Below are 15,996 nucleotides of genomic sequence, written 5' to 3' on the forward strand. Positions count from 1 at the left end.
GTGTGTGACTGTGGGTAGTTTGAATGTGCATATTGAGTTAGTTTTAAGAGGCTTGTGGGATTCTTGGATTGTTTTATATACTGAATTTTTATTCACACAAACACTATAATACAATAGCGCACGCAAAACAACTTGAAAGTATTAGATCTTACTTGCACTGTAAATTTACACACAGAAAAGTACACCGAAATGGCAATACATGTCGTACACTCCCAAACCACCACAAACTATCATTGCTACTCTTTTAAATGTTGGGGTTTTCCCTAATTAAAAAGAAAATGTGAGAATACAGTATTCTGAGCTCTTCATGTTTCTCATCACTCTTTTAAAATGGCCAGGTGATTCAAGTCACATGCTCAACAATTCATCAAAAGAGCTTTGAATCAATTTAGATTGTAGATAGAATTGAAGTCAGGGAGCTTTTTCAGTAGTTTAACTACATTTGTGTTTTCCAGTGTTGAACTCAAAAGAAAAGGTTTAAAGAGGCATACATGTACAGTATGAAATTTTGCTGCTGCTTTTTTTTTACCTATATGATGCTGTTTCATATTGAATGACTAGGCAGATTAGCCCTCTTAAATCCAGCAAATGAAAAATCTATTTTTTAATTGCATGATATTGATCTTATTGTGATTCATCCATGCACATTTCACTTTTTAAACATTTAAAAAAAAAGTTTATTCAGACTTAGTCTGCTTAAGCTCGCATTCAGCCGATTTGCCTCCATCCAGTCAACAAACCAGTCAAAAAAAAAAATAAAAAAAATTCAATCATCCATTTCACTCTTATGTTCATCACAATATGGAAGAAAAGTGTCGCTACTTCGGTTTCATCACAACTTTTCCCCCCAAGAAACCATGGTCGACTTTAACTAGTACATGCAGATTTTGTTCTAAGTGGGCAAGGTGTTCATCATAATGAGTTCTCCCAAATGAATTATTACACGTTTGTCTTACAAGGTCTAAAGCACTGGTATAACTTCTTCCATATGGATATGGGTCCCAATGCAAGACAGACAAAGGCTTGTCAGAATTCCCTGCTTGCTCCTAATTTTGGTCAGTTTTGGATTTGGCCTTGCGGTTTTCTTTGCTTTGAATTCCATCTCCATTTTAGAAAACCGCCTCCAAAGTGTGAAAAGTTCGGCTGGATTAACTTTATCAATTCCTTGCACTTAATGGAAAACCCCTGTGAGAGGACTTTGAAGTGTCACAGATGCTTTCCAATGAAAACAGCCTCAGACCTTCTCTCTGCGTCTCTTGAGGCAAAGCGATCCACTGGCTGCCTTTTTATTCAGCCGTCTCTTTTTTCCCCCTCATACCAGCATGAACACCGCAAAGTATTTAGGGTTACCGTTTGATTGCCAGTGACACAACATTGGCCTTGTGAAATGGCTTGTTTTTGGAAAGTGACTGAGACAGCATGATTTGTTGCTGAGATATCTAATAGAGGTAGACTTTCTTGACATTTCAGAAGACGCAGAGTAAAAAGTTTCAATTATTTTCAAAGTAACCGTAGCGATTTAGTGAACTCTTAATGTACGTCAAAATTGCGATTTGACTCAATTCAACATTCTAGATAAAATATCCTCCAAGGTGTTTGATTTTAATTTCAGAGTCCAGGTAAAATACAGAGCCCTTCCTTCTTTCTTAAACGAACACACTTTCTAAGACTGGTCACTCTTTCCAGCACGACGTGTCGCAGAGTTTGCTGAGGGCAGCGTTGGACGGGGTGGTGCAGGAGTGTGTGAGCTTCGTGGGAGTGGACATCAACATCTGTTCAGAGACGCTGATGAGGTAGAGACCAAATACTTTCCAGCAGGAGTCACAACATGGCAACTTCTCACTCGCCTCCCCGCTATTGCTTAGCACTCTGTTTAGTCTGACACCCTACACGTCGTGCATGCGTGCGCACACACACACACTGTCACACGAACTTTAACATCTTTTCACTTCCCCACTACACACAAACATTGTGATCTACATACACAAACATTGCTGTTCCATAACATATACACAAATTGAGATATATAGCCTCGAATATTAGTCACATAAACTTACAGAAACACTGAAATGTACACATTTATTATATCCACTCGCTCTGTCTAATACCTTGTAGGATTTCGTGAGTAATTGCAAATTGTTTGCACTATGGAAAAAGGTGGCTTGGAATAATATATTTCCAAAATACAATAAGAATCATGTCTACATGCCCCTCAACGTGCCTTAGAAACGTTTGCTTTCATTTACACAGCTTATTCTTGAAGAAAAAAAATACTTTCAACACTATGAGGTTAGTATGTGTACTTAAGTGAGTTAAAAAAAACTGCATTTTGATGAAAGCAGGTAGACTTTCATATTTCATCAATACACTAAATTTAGATGCATGTAAGCATTAGACTGAAACATCTGATCTTCTCAAAGATCAGATTGCTATATTTAATTCTGTAGGCTTATGCCTCTGATTTATAGTGTACTAAGTCACACATACATCACTATTCTGAGCTAGAAAGCTATATGATCCCATTAAGAGGCAGGGTTAAATGCTCGTGAGGTAGTCTGGGAACAGGTCATCTGTTTACCTGACTTTAAATGAGCTCTCAGTACCAGAACTCCAGACGACATGTTCGTGGCTCCAGCATTATTCGCCCCTTATTTATAAGTGATGACATACAATGTTTACATAGCTGCTTTTAGGGGAGCTGCCACTTCGAATTGGCCATACCAGGTCACAAAAAAACTTCTCAATGCCTTTCTGTTTTGTATGAAAAGGTCAAAAGGATTATGAGATCTTAGGCAGCCATTTGGTAATTCTGCTGGAAAATGTTCTCAATATTTTACTAATATCTGACTTCTTATTTGTGAATATATAGGGATTACATAAGTATGAAAAATTATTTCCATAGCCTTGGGTGGACTTCTAAGGTGAAGTTCTTCATACAGGATGTGTGGTTAATGCTGGGTATTGACATATGAAGCAATGACTAATTCTAAAAACAAACTGTAATTGAATCGGGCGTTCAAGCGGGAGGTTGTGAGAGATTAAATGTAGGCTTTTCGAACTAACTTTCTGTAATATCTGACAGATTGAACTTCATTGTGACAGAGATATATTTTAGGATGCCATTTCTGAACATCATAGAAAATAGCAATACTAGCTAGTCAAGCCCATCAGGACAAAAAGTAAAAAAAAAAAAAATAAAAAAAAAATATGGTGTGTTTTGTTTTATCAGGCACATAGCAGGTCTAAATGCAGGGCGAGCACGCAATATTATGGAGTGGAAAGAGAAGAACGGACCTTTTCTCAATAGAGAGCAGCTAAAACTGGTCAAAGGCCTCGGTCCTAAGAGCTTTCAGCAGTGTGCTGGATTCATCAGGATCAACCCCGAGACAGTACCCAGGTATATGGCTGGGCCATGCCACTTCTACTTCTACATGTTTTTGCACCAAGCTACCTTTATATCCTGTAGGAGAGAATGAGATAAGATGTCACCCCTTAATACAAAAAATTATACATTATTTTTCTCACATGACCATACAGTATATTTATAAACATAAAGGCTTGTGCATAAAGTGATGTAAATTATTTCTCTAAACATTAGCCATGAATTAATAAATGTGTCTTATACTTCGGTTAAGATGTGCCAGTGGCTAATAGTGATGATGACTTTTGCCTTCAAATGCTATGCAATTAAAATACTATTACAAACACTATTAATATCACAAATGCTATTAGATAATGTGTAAAAACTTTCACTACATTAAAAGTTTCTTAATATTAAACCTTTTTCTGGCTGATTGATGAAAATGCAAATAATGTGCAACACAAAAGATTTTGGAAAGTGATTTTTTAGTGAATTATTTTACTTGTTTTCTCAGTTAAATTGATATATTTTGGGCAAAGTGGGTCAAGTTGTCTCACATTTTTTTTACTTATAATTTGGTGGTCATTTGTTATAGACAGTTCTAATCTCAGTTGATAATCTTCTAATCTCATCCTGATGTCATCAGAAACATCTTGTTGAAAGCAAGTAAATAGTGGCACATCTTACCCAAATCACCCTTTTTACGGTAATGTTTTTGTAATTGTGCTTCATACAGTATCTGCTCTAGAGGGAATGAAGACCTTGAGGTTCCTCAGAAACAGACAGCTAAGAAGAGAAAAGTCAAGGGCTCTGATAGCACCTCTAACGGGTTTAACCCCCTGGACCAAACCTGCATCCACCCTGAATCATACAGCATCGCTTTGAGGTGAGAAAAGAGCATGGCACTGAACTATCACATTACTGCCCTACAGTAGATGATCATTGGATCTGCTTAAGGATTGAACCAAGTGGTAGCGAGTGTTTACCTCAAGTGGGAGCATCTGGGTTGCTCAGTGTGAGAGTTGTGCGAGCTGCTGCCGCTCGTATGAAAAGCACATTCAGCGTGTGCTCAGCACTCTCTGGCAGTGAATGACGCTCTCTCCACAGCTGTGCTGCTCAAGTCTGTTTAGACTACTCCAATCTGACACTTGTGCCTGTTGCTTCCAGAAGATGTGCGCACGGATGCCCTGTGGTTTGGATGTGCTTGCGTGCATGACAGCTGCAAGTTAAATCAAAATCAGTGCATGCATGTGAAAGAGGTTTTTTAAAATTGAATATGAACCGTGGGCATAGTATCCGAGCGCTGTGGAATTTGGAGGATTTATTGGTGAATGGCAAGTATAATTTAGAAACAAGACATTCATTCACTGCCTATTACTCACTTTTTTAATTTCCTCCATAGCTGATGTCGTACTTTGGCATTAGGTGTAGCACAGTGTGTGTACTACTAGTGCAATTACACTTTGTGTTACTTTGTTTGTGTATGTGCGCATTTGCGTACTGAGACCACATTGCAAATCTGGGATTGCTTTTTTTTTTAAACCTGGAAATAAACAAAGAAAATAAAACAAATAAAGTTATGACTTAAAAATGTACCTTTATATATATTATTATTATTATTTTATATATATATTATTTGTAGTATAGTATAGTTTATCTATATTGTCATTTTGTTTTAATTCTATTACAGACATTTTATGTTATCTTGGTAATTCAATTAACATGCTTTCATTACAAATTATATTGCATAATAATAAATAGAACATAATATAATAAATTAAATAGATATAAAATAGACGTATTTTCACTGGTGGTCTGAGACTTGTGGACCCCACTGTATATGCATGTGTGTGAGTGAATGTCCATCCACTCTTTCTCTGCCTGATCTGTCATCAGAGGCGCCTTTTGGGGTCAGAGGTCTAATAAAGCCACTTAGGGGTATGGAGTGGGGGAATAATCACCCTGTCATATCCTCCCTCCTCCTCTCCTCCTCTTCTGTTTGTTTTCATTTCTCTCCGTTAGGCTTCATTTCCGACTAAACCAGGCAGAAAAGCCTCCCTTTGCAGTCCCTTGTATTATCACCATTCTCTATCGTTACCAAATGCTGTGCTAATGGACGTTTCTCCACTCCAATTGTCATCATGAGCCCAAGCATATTTTTCTTGGAGTAACAGGATTTGATTAAACATGGCCACCAGCAGTGCTGAGTTGGTAATGTAGCGCCCAGTTAATGTACTGGACTTTAAACAAGGGTTTCTAGGGGGCTTTGGAGGAATTCTGGGTATTGCTAATAAATTGTATCAAATATGTTGCGAGCTTCAGCCAGGGCTGGAATCATAAGACTAATGATGCGAGCAGAACCGTCTGAGCGATGGCTTTATAATGATGATGACAAGCTTGACATATTCCCAACAATCTGTAACCCATTTCTGTACTGGGTTCATCACTCTTGTCCTCTGTTTCACCAGCTCATTCGCTTTCCCATTGCAAATTATTGGACATCTCTTTTTCACTTCCTCTCTCATTCTCATTCACGGCCCTGTTTATTTATCAATGCAGCAGTTAATGAGAATAGAAATTAAATGAAAATGCACCCCTCTCAGCATCAGTAACTGGTTTGCACTTAATATTTGTGAAGTCGGGACTGGAGGTGGCTTAAATGAGTCACACATTGTGCTTGTGAAAACATGCAGCTTGTCTTCCTCCATTTTGTGAGTGATTTCGTTCCACGTTGGGCGCTTTGTGAAGCGTGGGCCAGCGGACGGTAATGGCGGATCATGTTGCTCTAATGTGATGAACTTGATACCCTTAGCCCCACCACTTCCCACTCATTCACACACACACAAAACACACAAACAATATGTAGCGCTGACCCCCTGATTGACCATCTATGTATGTAGTATTTATGTATTAGCTGTGAAACAAAGTTTAATGCTAGCTCTTATTGGAGACTCTTCTTTGGATATGGAAATTATAACAAAATAAGCTCTGACTTCACTCTAGACTGGTTAATGCTTGATATTTATGTTATTATAGCCAATAACCGAGAGTGCTTACTTAGTTTTTCAACATTTTGTGAGAGCATGTAAAGGAAGGTAGTGATTAGGGCTGTCACAAAACACTGGTTTTGGCAATAATAATATGATATGATAATTGATAATTGAAAAATCAAACAATGACGTCTTAATACTACACCTATGATCATTTTGTAAATAATCCATTGCCAGAAATCTGGTTGACACTTCCACAATGCACCTTATCGCAGGTTGCCAACCGTTTTAAAGTGGAAAAAAATAAATGACAAGGCAGTGTGTAGCTACTACTGCCGCACAAAATAGTTTCAGAGGAGATAACATATGAAAGCAAGACACTCTACCCGCACCTAAAATAAATTAGCTTGCAAGTGGGAGTTTTTTTTTTTTTTGTATTACGTAAAAAAAAGGCAGTGCTTATCAACAGTAAGTTCTTTTTGTAACATTTTTTTAATACATTTAAATCCTGTTCACACAAATAATTGTTTTGAAATTGATTCCTATGATATTGTTCCTTTGTGTCATTATCATTATATTTGTGGTGTGGACTTACCTATTTTCATAGAATTAGAATGATTATTAAAACTCTGTTGTTATCGTCCTTGGTGTAAACGTGCCTTTATGGTTACAAATTCTTATAGTTTTTAAAATTTCTATAGATGTCGTGATAATATTGTTATCGTTAGTTATTTTGGCCATGGTAATCATGTAGTGAAAATCTTGTAACAGCACTAGAAGTGATGTATTGGAACAGTTCACCCAAATATAAAAATGTTGTCATCATTTACTCACCCTCATGTCATTTCAAAGCCCTATCACTTTCTTCTGTGGAACACAAAAGAAGATATTTTGAAGAATATCCTGGCAACTCTTTTTCATATAATAAAAGTAAATGAGGACAGATGCGGTCAAGCTCCAAATTTATAAAAATAAATAAATAAAATCATAAAAGTGTTCCATATGACTGTTGCACAGCATTCCAAGTTTTCTGAAGTCATATGATAGCTTTGTGTGAAGAACAGACCTCTGAAATCTATAGCAAATGTGTTGCAGTTAGTTATTGCATTAGGTTTAACGTGAATTATGGCCGTTTTCGTTTTGTGAACTATTCCTTTGAGTACTTTTCTGTCTTCAGCAACCAAGCAACACACAGATCCATTTTGCCGTTATGAGTATTGCCAAGATGAGTCTGAAGAAGTGAATAGCTCTTCTTCATCTTCTTCAATGTAGCATTAGTAACTTATTTTTCTCAGTCACTGAATCATCTGAGGGTTGATATCAAATTTCTCACATTCACTGATGATAAAGAATTAACTTCAGGGTTATTGCTAAAGGGACCACACACTAAAGCAGCCTCATTGTGTCTGGATAGCCTCTATCATTGGGCCCACCCAGTAGCTTACGGTGTGGGGAACAAGAGGCCTCATCCACAATGCTCCTCGGCAGAGCTGCTTTTCATTATGCCCGGAGAATAAGGCCGACTCTACTCTTCTGGATCCAAAAGAGCAGAAGCCCTGGTACCCCCTAAACACTAACACACCAGAGGGAAACATAAGCCCAGCTGAGACCCCCTCCAGAAACCTGAGCCCTTGGGCCAATCGCCCACCACCGCCACACTCACACTGTAACTGTTCATAAATCACTCAGAGTTCAGCACTGCACCCTCCTCTCTCTCTCTCTTCATCTCCATTCTGTCCTTGTGCCAACTCTGGCATTCCAGAGGGACAGCTGGAGGGAAGCACAGTGTCCCTGACCAACATCACGGAAATCTGTAAAGTACTAGTGGAGGATGATGGGTAGTTGCTGTTGGGCAATATGAGTGTTTGAGTAATTTGTTGAAATTGGTACAAGTACAGGGCACAGGTATATGTGTGAAGTCCTTTACAAGCAGGCGTTGTCAGGACACTATAAGCTTGAGTCTGAATTTTCAATTAATTGATTTGAATTAAATTTAGTTTTTTTTTTTTTTTATGTATGGTTTTTAACATTGACCAAAAATCATGCCGACTTAAAACTTTTAAACAGTAGTGTATATAAATTCTATGAAATGTAATGGTCAAAGTTAGGCCATTAGTGCTGTTGTTGCTCTGGACTGGAGGCTACAGAACATGCAATGCCACATGCAATACCACATGAATGACTCTGTTCTGCAGTTCTTTCATCAAACCTTTTACTTGAGAGACAAGCTGGAATTCATCCACAGTGTGTGTTCGTGTCTGTTACTCTTTGCATTTTCATCACCTCATTGCTCAAAGGCCCAAAAGAGTATGATTATTTTTTGTTTCACTAGATCTAGTTCTGCTCTAGAACTGTTTCGAAGTGAGCATGAAAGGCTTCTTTTGGCACTAAACTTCTGTCTTCACAGGTCAGTATTGAAAATATATGGCCAGCAATTTTTAGGGTTTTGGTTCGTTCTTAGCAGGTTTAGCTCTTAGTATACCTTGGTGCATAACTCATCCCACTCTGTTTGTGCTAAGCCATGATAACTCCAATCTCGCAGCTTGTTAAAGAAAGTTAAACGTATGATTTTTGCCTGGTGGACGATAAAACAGGCGTAAAATCCTATAGACGTACACAAGTCATCTGAGCTATATTTAGATCATATTTTTGAGGGAGTTGGATTCTTTTGCACCTGGGAACACCCTAAAAACTACCCAGAACACCCTTGCAACTGCATAGCAATGCCCTAGCAACTATGTAAAGTTCCCTAGCAACACCCTGGCAACCATCCTATCATTGGGTATCATTCACTAATAATTGTGTAGATAGACATTTGCATACACATGGATTTGTTCTTAACATTGTTCTAATATGAATTAATTTGGAATATTCTTCTAACTGAAAGAACTTGTGCCAACAGACCCAAACCATCTCCATATTCTGCACAACCTTTCGCCACTCTCAGCAAACATACAGTATGATGCTCTCTACACACAGTCTAAAGTTGCATGCTATCAGCATCCTTCCTGTCAGTCATACACTTTTTTTTTTAAGGAGAGTGAGTCGAGAAGGAGCAATGATCTGTATGTATGAGTATTAGTGTTGTATATCTGTGTGTGAATTGCGAAATTGTCTGAGTACATACAAAAGAAGGAGTGCGGGTAGATATGCCTGTCACTGTTGCTGTCAAGCCCTCTATCTGCAGCAGGAAATGGGTGGGGCTTGAACCCACCTGCCCTGTCAGTCACACAGAGGACAGCTGCGCTGGCGTCAGGCTGTCACGACGATGGCCATCCATCAGCAAGCTGGCTCAGCAGGTCCGCCCCCTCCTCTTGCCAAAACTCACATTCCAGTAATGCCCAGGACCCCAGCATTCCACAGCCACCTCTGGAGAGCTTGACCCCCTGCTACAGGCTTGTTGCACGCTCCAGGACATGTGTGTCCCTGTAGAGGTTATACAGCTCATTTGCATCGTGCTCTAAGAGAGCAGTATTCATGCACGCACTTAGTGGTTGTATGAAGGCAATATGAGGAATTATGGACTGGCCTTTTTTTAGTATGCATAATTTTACATATAAATCAATGATGAAATGAAAAATACACGGGGGACATTATAATGTTGTGATGACTTAATTCACTTTATTCCATTTAGCATTTATTTTATAAAAAAAAAAAAAAAATTATTTAGACAACATTGTATAGAATTTTATTATCGACCATTTATTGGCCATAACACAAACATAATCAGTATTAGCCAGAATTTTAATGTGGGAAAATTTTTTATGGTTATGAATTATCTTAAATTATTCTGCATTGATGCATAACAATTTTAATCTGATTATTTAATTACATTTATTGATTGAAAAAGCATACATAGGACAAAACACTGAAGATCATTTTTATGAGATCTGAAAATTCTGGCACTAAAATTGCAATGAATTTAGTTACAGATTGTTCCAGTTTCTTCGGCATGTATCTTTTAGTGATCATTATAAGCAGAGCTGTGATTTTAAATCTGTTAAGCGTGTTCTGTACATGATCTGTAAATTATTTAGCCTAATAATATTTGTTAATACTGTTATATATGGGTTCCCTTTGAACCACAAACAAATTTTTAAATCAACAGTATTTGAGCTTTCAGTACTGACAGATGTGTTACAGGTTTTTGAATGCACACACCCTCAAACTTATAACAAGAGTCTAAAACCTGAGAAATGTGGCGTTTAAAAAACAAAGCCATATAAAAGTTCCCAAACAAAACTTTTGTTCATTTTCTGCTTAATTTTAGTAAAGCACTAATCTAGAACCTTTAGAACCTGGAAGTGTCACTGCTGGGCATTTATTTGTAATCAATAATTTCAATGCAACTCCCTAAACCAAATCATGATGTGCCTAAAGATTCATACCCATCCATATGTTGTGCATTTACATATAAGCAGTTTTCTATTTAGAGTATATGGCCCTTACAGGCTGACCTACTATGCAACACAGTATGAAGCTGAAGTTTGAGCACTGTCTCCGTGTTGCAGTTCATGATCACATTATGAAAATATTGGCTCATCCTGAGCCAGAGATTATGGGTTGTGCCAAGTAATAGGCCATGTCTGGATCATTTTCGCTGGCTGTGTTTGGTCTGTGTTCCTGCTTCACTGCTACTAACCTTTTTCCTTTAATGTATGGCGCTCACAAGGCGGTTAGATTTATGAAGGGAGACAGAGTCTTCATCTCTGGGACTCTAGAAATCAAGATTTAGGGCATAATTAGTCTCACCTCCCCTCTCATATCTACCTCCTCTCCCAGTCTTTGCTCTCCTCCACTCCGTGTGTCGACCTTCAGGCTCCTTGCTGGTGTCGGGGGAGTTCCTCCACGTGTGCTGGGCTCTGCGAAGGGCTATTAAAAAGCCATTCATTAAGACACCACCTCCCATGGACCTCAACAAACCTCACTGCCTTACCGCAATATCTGAATCAAGAGTATGTGTTCCTATGTGGAATGTTTCTGAATAAGATATAAAGTTTACAGGCTTTATATGAAATGTCCTTAAAAACTGATAAAATGTACGTAATTTATTTCTTCACTTGTCAAGAAAGTAATTTTCAGTTCTTGCTCTCTTCATTCAGGTTCTTGTCTCAAATAGGGGGCAGTTTGGATCAGATGGGCAGTGCTGTTCTCAGGCAGAGTGTTGAGAGCAGTGTTCAAAGCAGTGGTCTGGATGTCTTGGCCAAATTTCTGGACACCACACCTGAGACACTACAGCTCATTGTGGACGGACTCATTCAGCCACCTGGCTTTGACATTCGTCAGGGTAAGAATCAATTTGTGACGTGCCCACACTAGGCTTCCATTACAGATTTGCGCAAAACTTTTGTGATTTTTTTTTTTTTTTTTTTTTTTTTGTAATGTCGACAAAAAACTATTGCGAGATGACGGCGTTTCCATTAACCGATGTCATGCGACTAAAACGTAATTTTTTCCTCTCGCGTTAAGTAAAGTCATTCCAAAAACCATGGCTACGGACATTGGTAGGTTTATGTAGCCTATAATCCCAGCCACTGCACTAGCCATTATTATTAATCGAAGGAGATGTATGTGTGTTTTCCAAGCATTAATGGTAAGAAACGACCCTTATACTTGTAAGCGGCACATGGGCCTATGAGGTGTTTCTGGGTGTTTCTCCCTCATATCTGCTTCGAGGTCTTGATTGTGGCATTTATTTGAGGTTTAGAATCCATTATTCCTGTAATTATTTCGTCTTATATAAATTAAACGTAACTGTCACTTGCCCTTTCCGGGTCAGTGCTGTGTTGCCACAGTCACATTCATTGATCTTGTACATTCATTTGTTATGTCTTGAAAACTGCTGATTTGTCACCTACAGTAGATTATGTTATCTCACTAACATAGATGAGGTTTTGTTGAAATTGCAAATAAGTAAAATTGCTGAAAACTACAAACCAGTCAGTTTTGTTTTGCATCTTATGCCATCGTTGTTCAAAATATGTTATTTATGAAGTTTATGACATTTATGGAGTTACATTATAGCTGTGAAATGCCCTGCTTTTTGCAAATTGCAAATAAAAAAAATTAGTAAAAAAAGAATAAAAATTTCTAGCAAGTATAAAAATACATCTCTAAAAATAAAAATATATCATTCTTTTGTGTTGGGTCCAGTAACTACTTGTTCAGCAAATAACAACAGCAAAAAAACACTTTGAGCGCACAGCAGAAGTTTAGCTGAATGTCTGAGTAGCTTTTCCAACACACTTTCATTGCACTGTAACTTCTTTACATTTTGGTGAATTGATTTCAAATGTGTACTGTATTTTTTTGTATGATCTCATTCATACATTTTAGTATGCTCTGGGTTAGGTTTAGTTTTTTTCCATGCTTAGTTTTTCCTAAAAATGTAATGTTTTTTGTATGATTTCATATGAAATTGCCAACTCAAAAAGTAGTTACGTTTGCTCATGAGATCGGGGTTGGCTTTTCAATACAATGCATGTGTTTTGAACTTGTGTTTTTCGTATCGTATAGCCTGTGGCAAAATTTTAAAACAGAAGTTTACTGTACCTTAGGGTAACACACAGATGAAGGTTTTGAAATTAACTTAGCACAACACTAACCACAGTATCAAAGTACTTTCTCAACATGGCCGCTACTCAGATCATAGACAATGCTGGCATCTCGTTCTCTTTTCCTCCTTCCCATCTAACAATTTCCCTCCCGTCTCCCCTGAGTCCGTCTCTTGTCTGTGAGATGACTGGGCGGCGCTCCAGGCTTTTGAAGTCTTGCCGCGTAATTTGGGGGAAGACCCGCATTATTAAAGCAGACCTGCCGACAGATATATCATTAATGAGAGAGAAAGCTGCGTAAAGAGGAAAGCAGAGTAGCCTTGATCCCAGTGCTAAAATCCCCTAGTGACTCTCCGAGTGAATAAAAGCCACCGAACAACAAATGCCTCTTCTGGTTTTTATGTTAAGTTCAGACATCTGAGAAGACATTGTTTTCCTTCTGCGGGTGTTGATAGTAAATGTTATGTTTCATTAAAGGTGACAGGATTATAATTGAGATGAATGTCTTGACGTGTTTTCAGGGTAGGGGAACAAAGTTCATTATATTCAGAAAAAGGTTTTCTTTGGGAAGGGGAGGAGGTTTTATTTCAGTACTTGAAGAGATGATGGTAATGTTCGTTGAATTTGAATTAAGACTCTGCTGGAGGAAAAATAAAATAAAAAACTTTCTCATATCTGAATAAAGTGTTTTTTAACGTTATTGATCGAGACCATTAGTGCGGGACACTCCAGATGATGAGATGTCATCTCGTCTGTGTCGTGCACTAGATGGGACGCTAGCTTTCTCATTAGAAGGCTTGCAGGCTCACTTCCGCTGGTTGGAAGCCTGATGGGTTCTGCTCTGTAGCCAGCTGTATAAATAACTGCCATGGGAGCGGTGCTCTAGGTAAGGTGGCCCGGATAAGAATAATCAGAGATGAATGTTTCCTGGACTGCAGAGCCTGCTGAGAGGCCGTGTTTATGTAAAAAGCACCTCCCAAAGAAAATCAGCCCAAAAAACAGACAAAATGGGCTTGGAAAGAAGAGGTTTGAGAGGCTTGGTAATATTATTTGTTTTAAATTATTAACCAAAGCTTGTTTCTAATGTCTAGCTTTGGAATTCTTGGATTAGTTTGAAGCAGGGTCCTTAAGACACTAAGGGAAGAAGGGCTAGGCTATAATGTCAGTCTTAAGGCCCGGTCCGTCACACCAAGGACTATAACGATAAAGATGTTCTAAAAATCATTCTCAATATTAAAGAATAGCAGAGTTCACACCACAGCTATAACAATAACAACACAGAGAAACAATATCGTTGGAATCACTTTCAGAGAGATTTTATCCAGCTGATGAACGATAAAAAACATTGACAGCCAATCAGAATCCATCCTGCTGTAACAAGCTTGAGCATTTAAAGTGGCAGACAAACACACACTTAGAATAGACATAATGATATCGTCCGCTGGTGTGGACGCTAATAATTATCTTTATAGTTATCATGGTGTGAACGGGCCTTTAGTTATTGGATATAGACCAAATCTGTTTAAATATTCTCTCTCTCCTGAATTTCATCTTTGTTTCTATCGGGGCAGTTATATTTACCGTTGCTTTTCGGAATTTCAGCAAAATCCAGGAATCTAAGGGATCAAGTGTTCCGCGTGAGGGCGAAAAAGTTCCCTATGAAGTTGTTCGCTTGGTTTGACTTCTGTGTGAACTGTGCATCATTCTTTTTTTACCCACGAAATTTCAGTAATGTGACTGCAACTTACCCTAATTATTTTCTTCTTCTTTTTTGCCCTCAATAGATTTTGAGCAGGCAGACTTCAAGCGAGAAATTGTGTCCATGAATGACCTACACGATGGCATGGTTCTGACGGGCCGTGTAACAAACACTGCTTTATTTGGAGCCTTTGTGGACATCGGAGTCGGCCGTTCTGGTCTCATCCCAAATCGTTTCATCACACCGGAAAAACTTCCTATTGACCAGAGGCGAAGAAGCCTAGCTCTCGGCCCAGGTGAGCGGGTAGAGGTACGGGTCATGAATGTGGATCTTCAGAGGAATCGGATCAGTCTGGACCTCATTAGGGTTCTGAGATAGGAACTATAATTGAGGATTTACTGTAGTCAAGTGTAGTTAACTGTTTTCATGAGGAATAATGTGTTTATGGAAAATGAAAATTATGTTGACTGCTGAATGAGAAAATATCTTAAATGTTTTTATTTGCACATTTGCAAGTTTCTTAATCAGTCCGCAAATAATAATATTAGATCGTTTTTCATGTCTGGTGACGACAATCTTTTGTTCTTGTACAAAGATGCTGGGCTTTTTTTTTTTTTCTTTTTTTTTTTTTTACCTGCTGTCACTATAATTTTCAAAACCTTCAATAAAATAGATGTTATGTTTCATGAAACATGACAGGATTATAATTGAGATGAGTGTCTTGATATTCCTATTTCCTAAATATGATGATTCCAACTGCAAGCGACACTTCCTAAAATATAAAGGCAGTTATATATTTAAAAATATATTAGAGATAATATAGAGGCATGCTGTTTTCAAAATTAAATTTGTGTTTGCATTATCATTGAACTAAAGCCAAAGCAAATAATTAAAATATTATCTGGAGAATATTTACTTCATTTTAAGCTGACAGTTGTTAAATTAGTAAAATAGAATGAAACATAAATATCTTAAATTAACAAGTAAACTTTGTCCCTAAAATACTTTTTGTGTGTGTGTAAAAATGCAGTAACCTTTTCTTTCTCAAATTTAAAATTTAGTTTAAAGTTTAAAAACTTGTGGTATAATGGATCTGAATTTCTTCTGCAGTTAATAATAATAATAATAATTAATATAATACTACTTAAGTTACAACTGAAATATTATCGATATTGTTCTTTTTACGTAATGTTTTGTGGTGTTTCTTTATCCTACTTTTATACTGTAGTTGTTTTCTAGTGCAACATGACTGATGACTGAAGAGGGCGTTTCAGAGGACAGTGATCCAGACACTATTATAGCAACTGGATGCTGTTGCTATGAACCACTCAGGATGCAGCCGCAGTCACAGATGTTGCCAAACTCAGGCCTGTTTGATTGACAGACACTTAT

The 15,996-nt window shown here is 37.9% G+C and overlaps 1 protein-coding gene across 1 annotated transcript in view; it reads left to right on the forward strand.

The window, feature by feature from the left end:
- Positions 1-15,316, forward strand: part of srbd1 (S1 RNA binding domain 1) — a 53,902-nt gene extending 38,586 nt beyond the window's left edge. Inside the window, exons 17-21 of the mRNA XM_081350295.1 lie at positions 1,687-1,793; positions 3,230-3,397; positions 4,098-4,247; positions 11,454-11,638; positions 14,690-15,316. Coding sequence (XP_081206421.1) covers positions 1,687-1,793; positions 3,230-3,397; positions 4,098-4,247; positions 11,454-11,638; positions 14,690-14,982 — 903 coding nt within the window. The 3' untranslated portion in view covers positions 14,983-15,316. The remainder of the gene's footprint in view (positions 1-1,686; positions 1,794-3,229; positions 3,398-4,097; positions 4,248-11,453; positions 11,639-14,689) is intronic.
- The last annotated feature ends 680 nt before the right edge of the window (positions 15,317-15,996 follow it).

This window comes from Scardinius erythrophthalmus (assembly GCF_964197995.2).
Source record: "Scardinius erythrophthalmus genome assembly, chromosome: 21".
Taxonomy (NCBI): Eukaryota; Metazoa; Chordata; class Actinopteri; order Cypriniformes; family Leuciscidae; genus Scardinius; species Scardinius erythrophthalmus.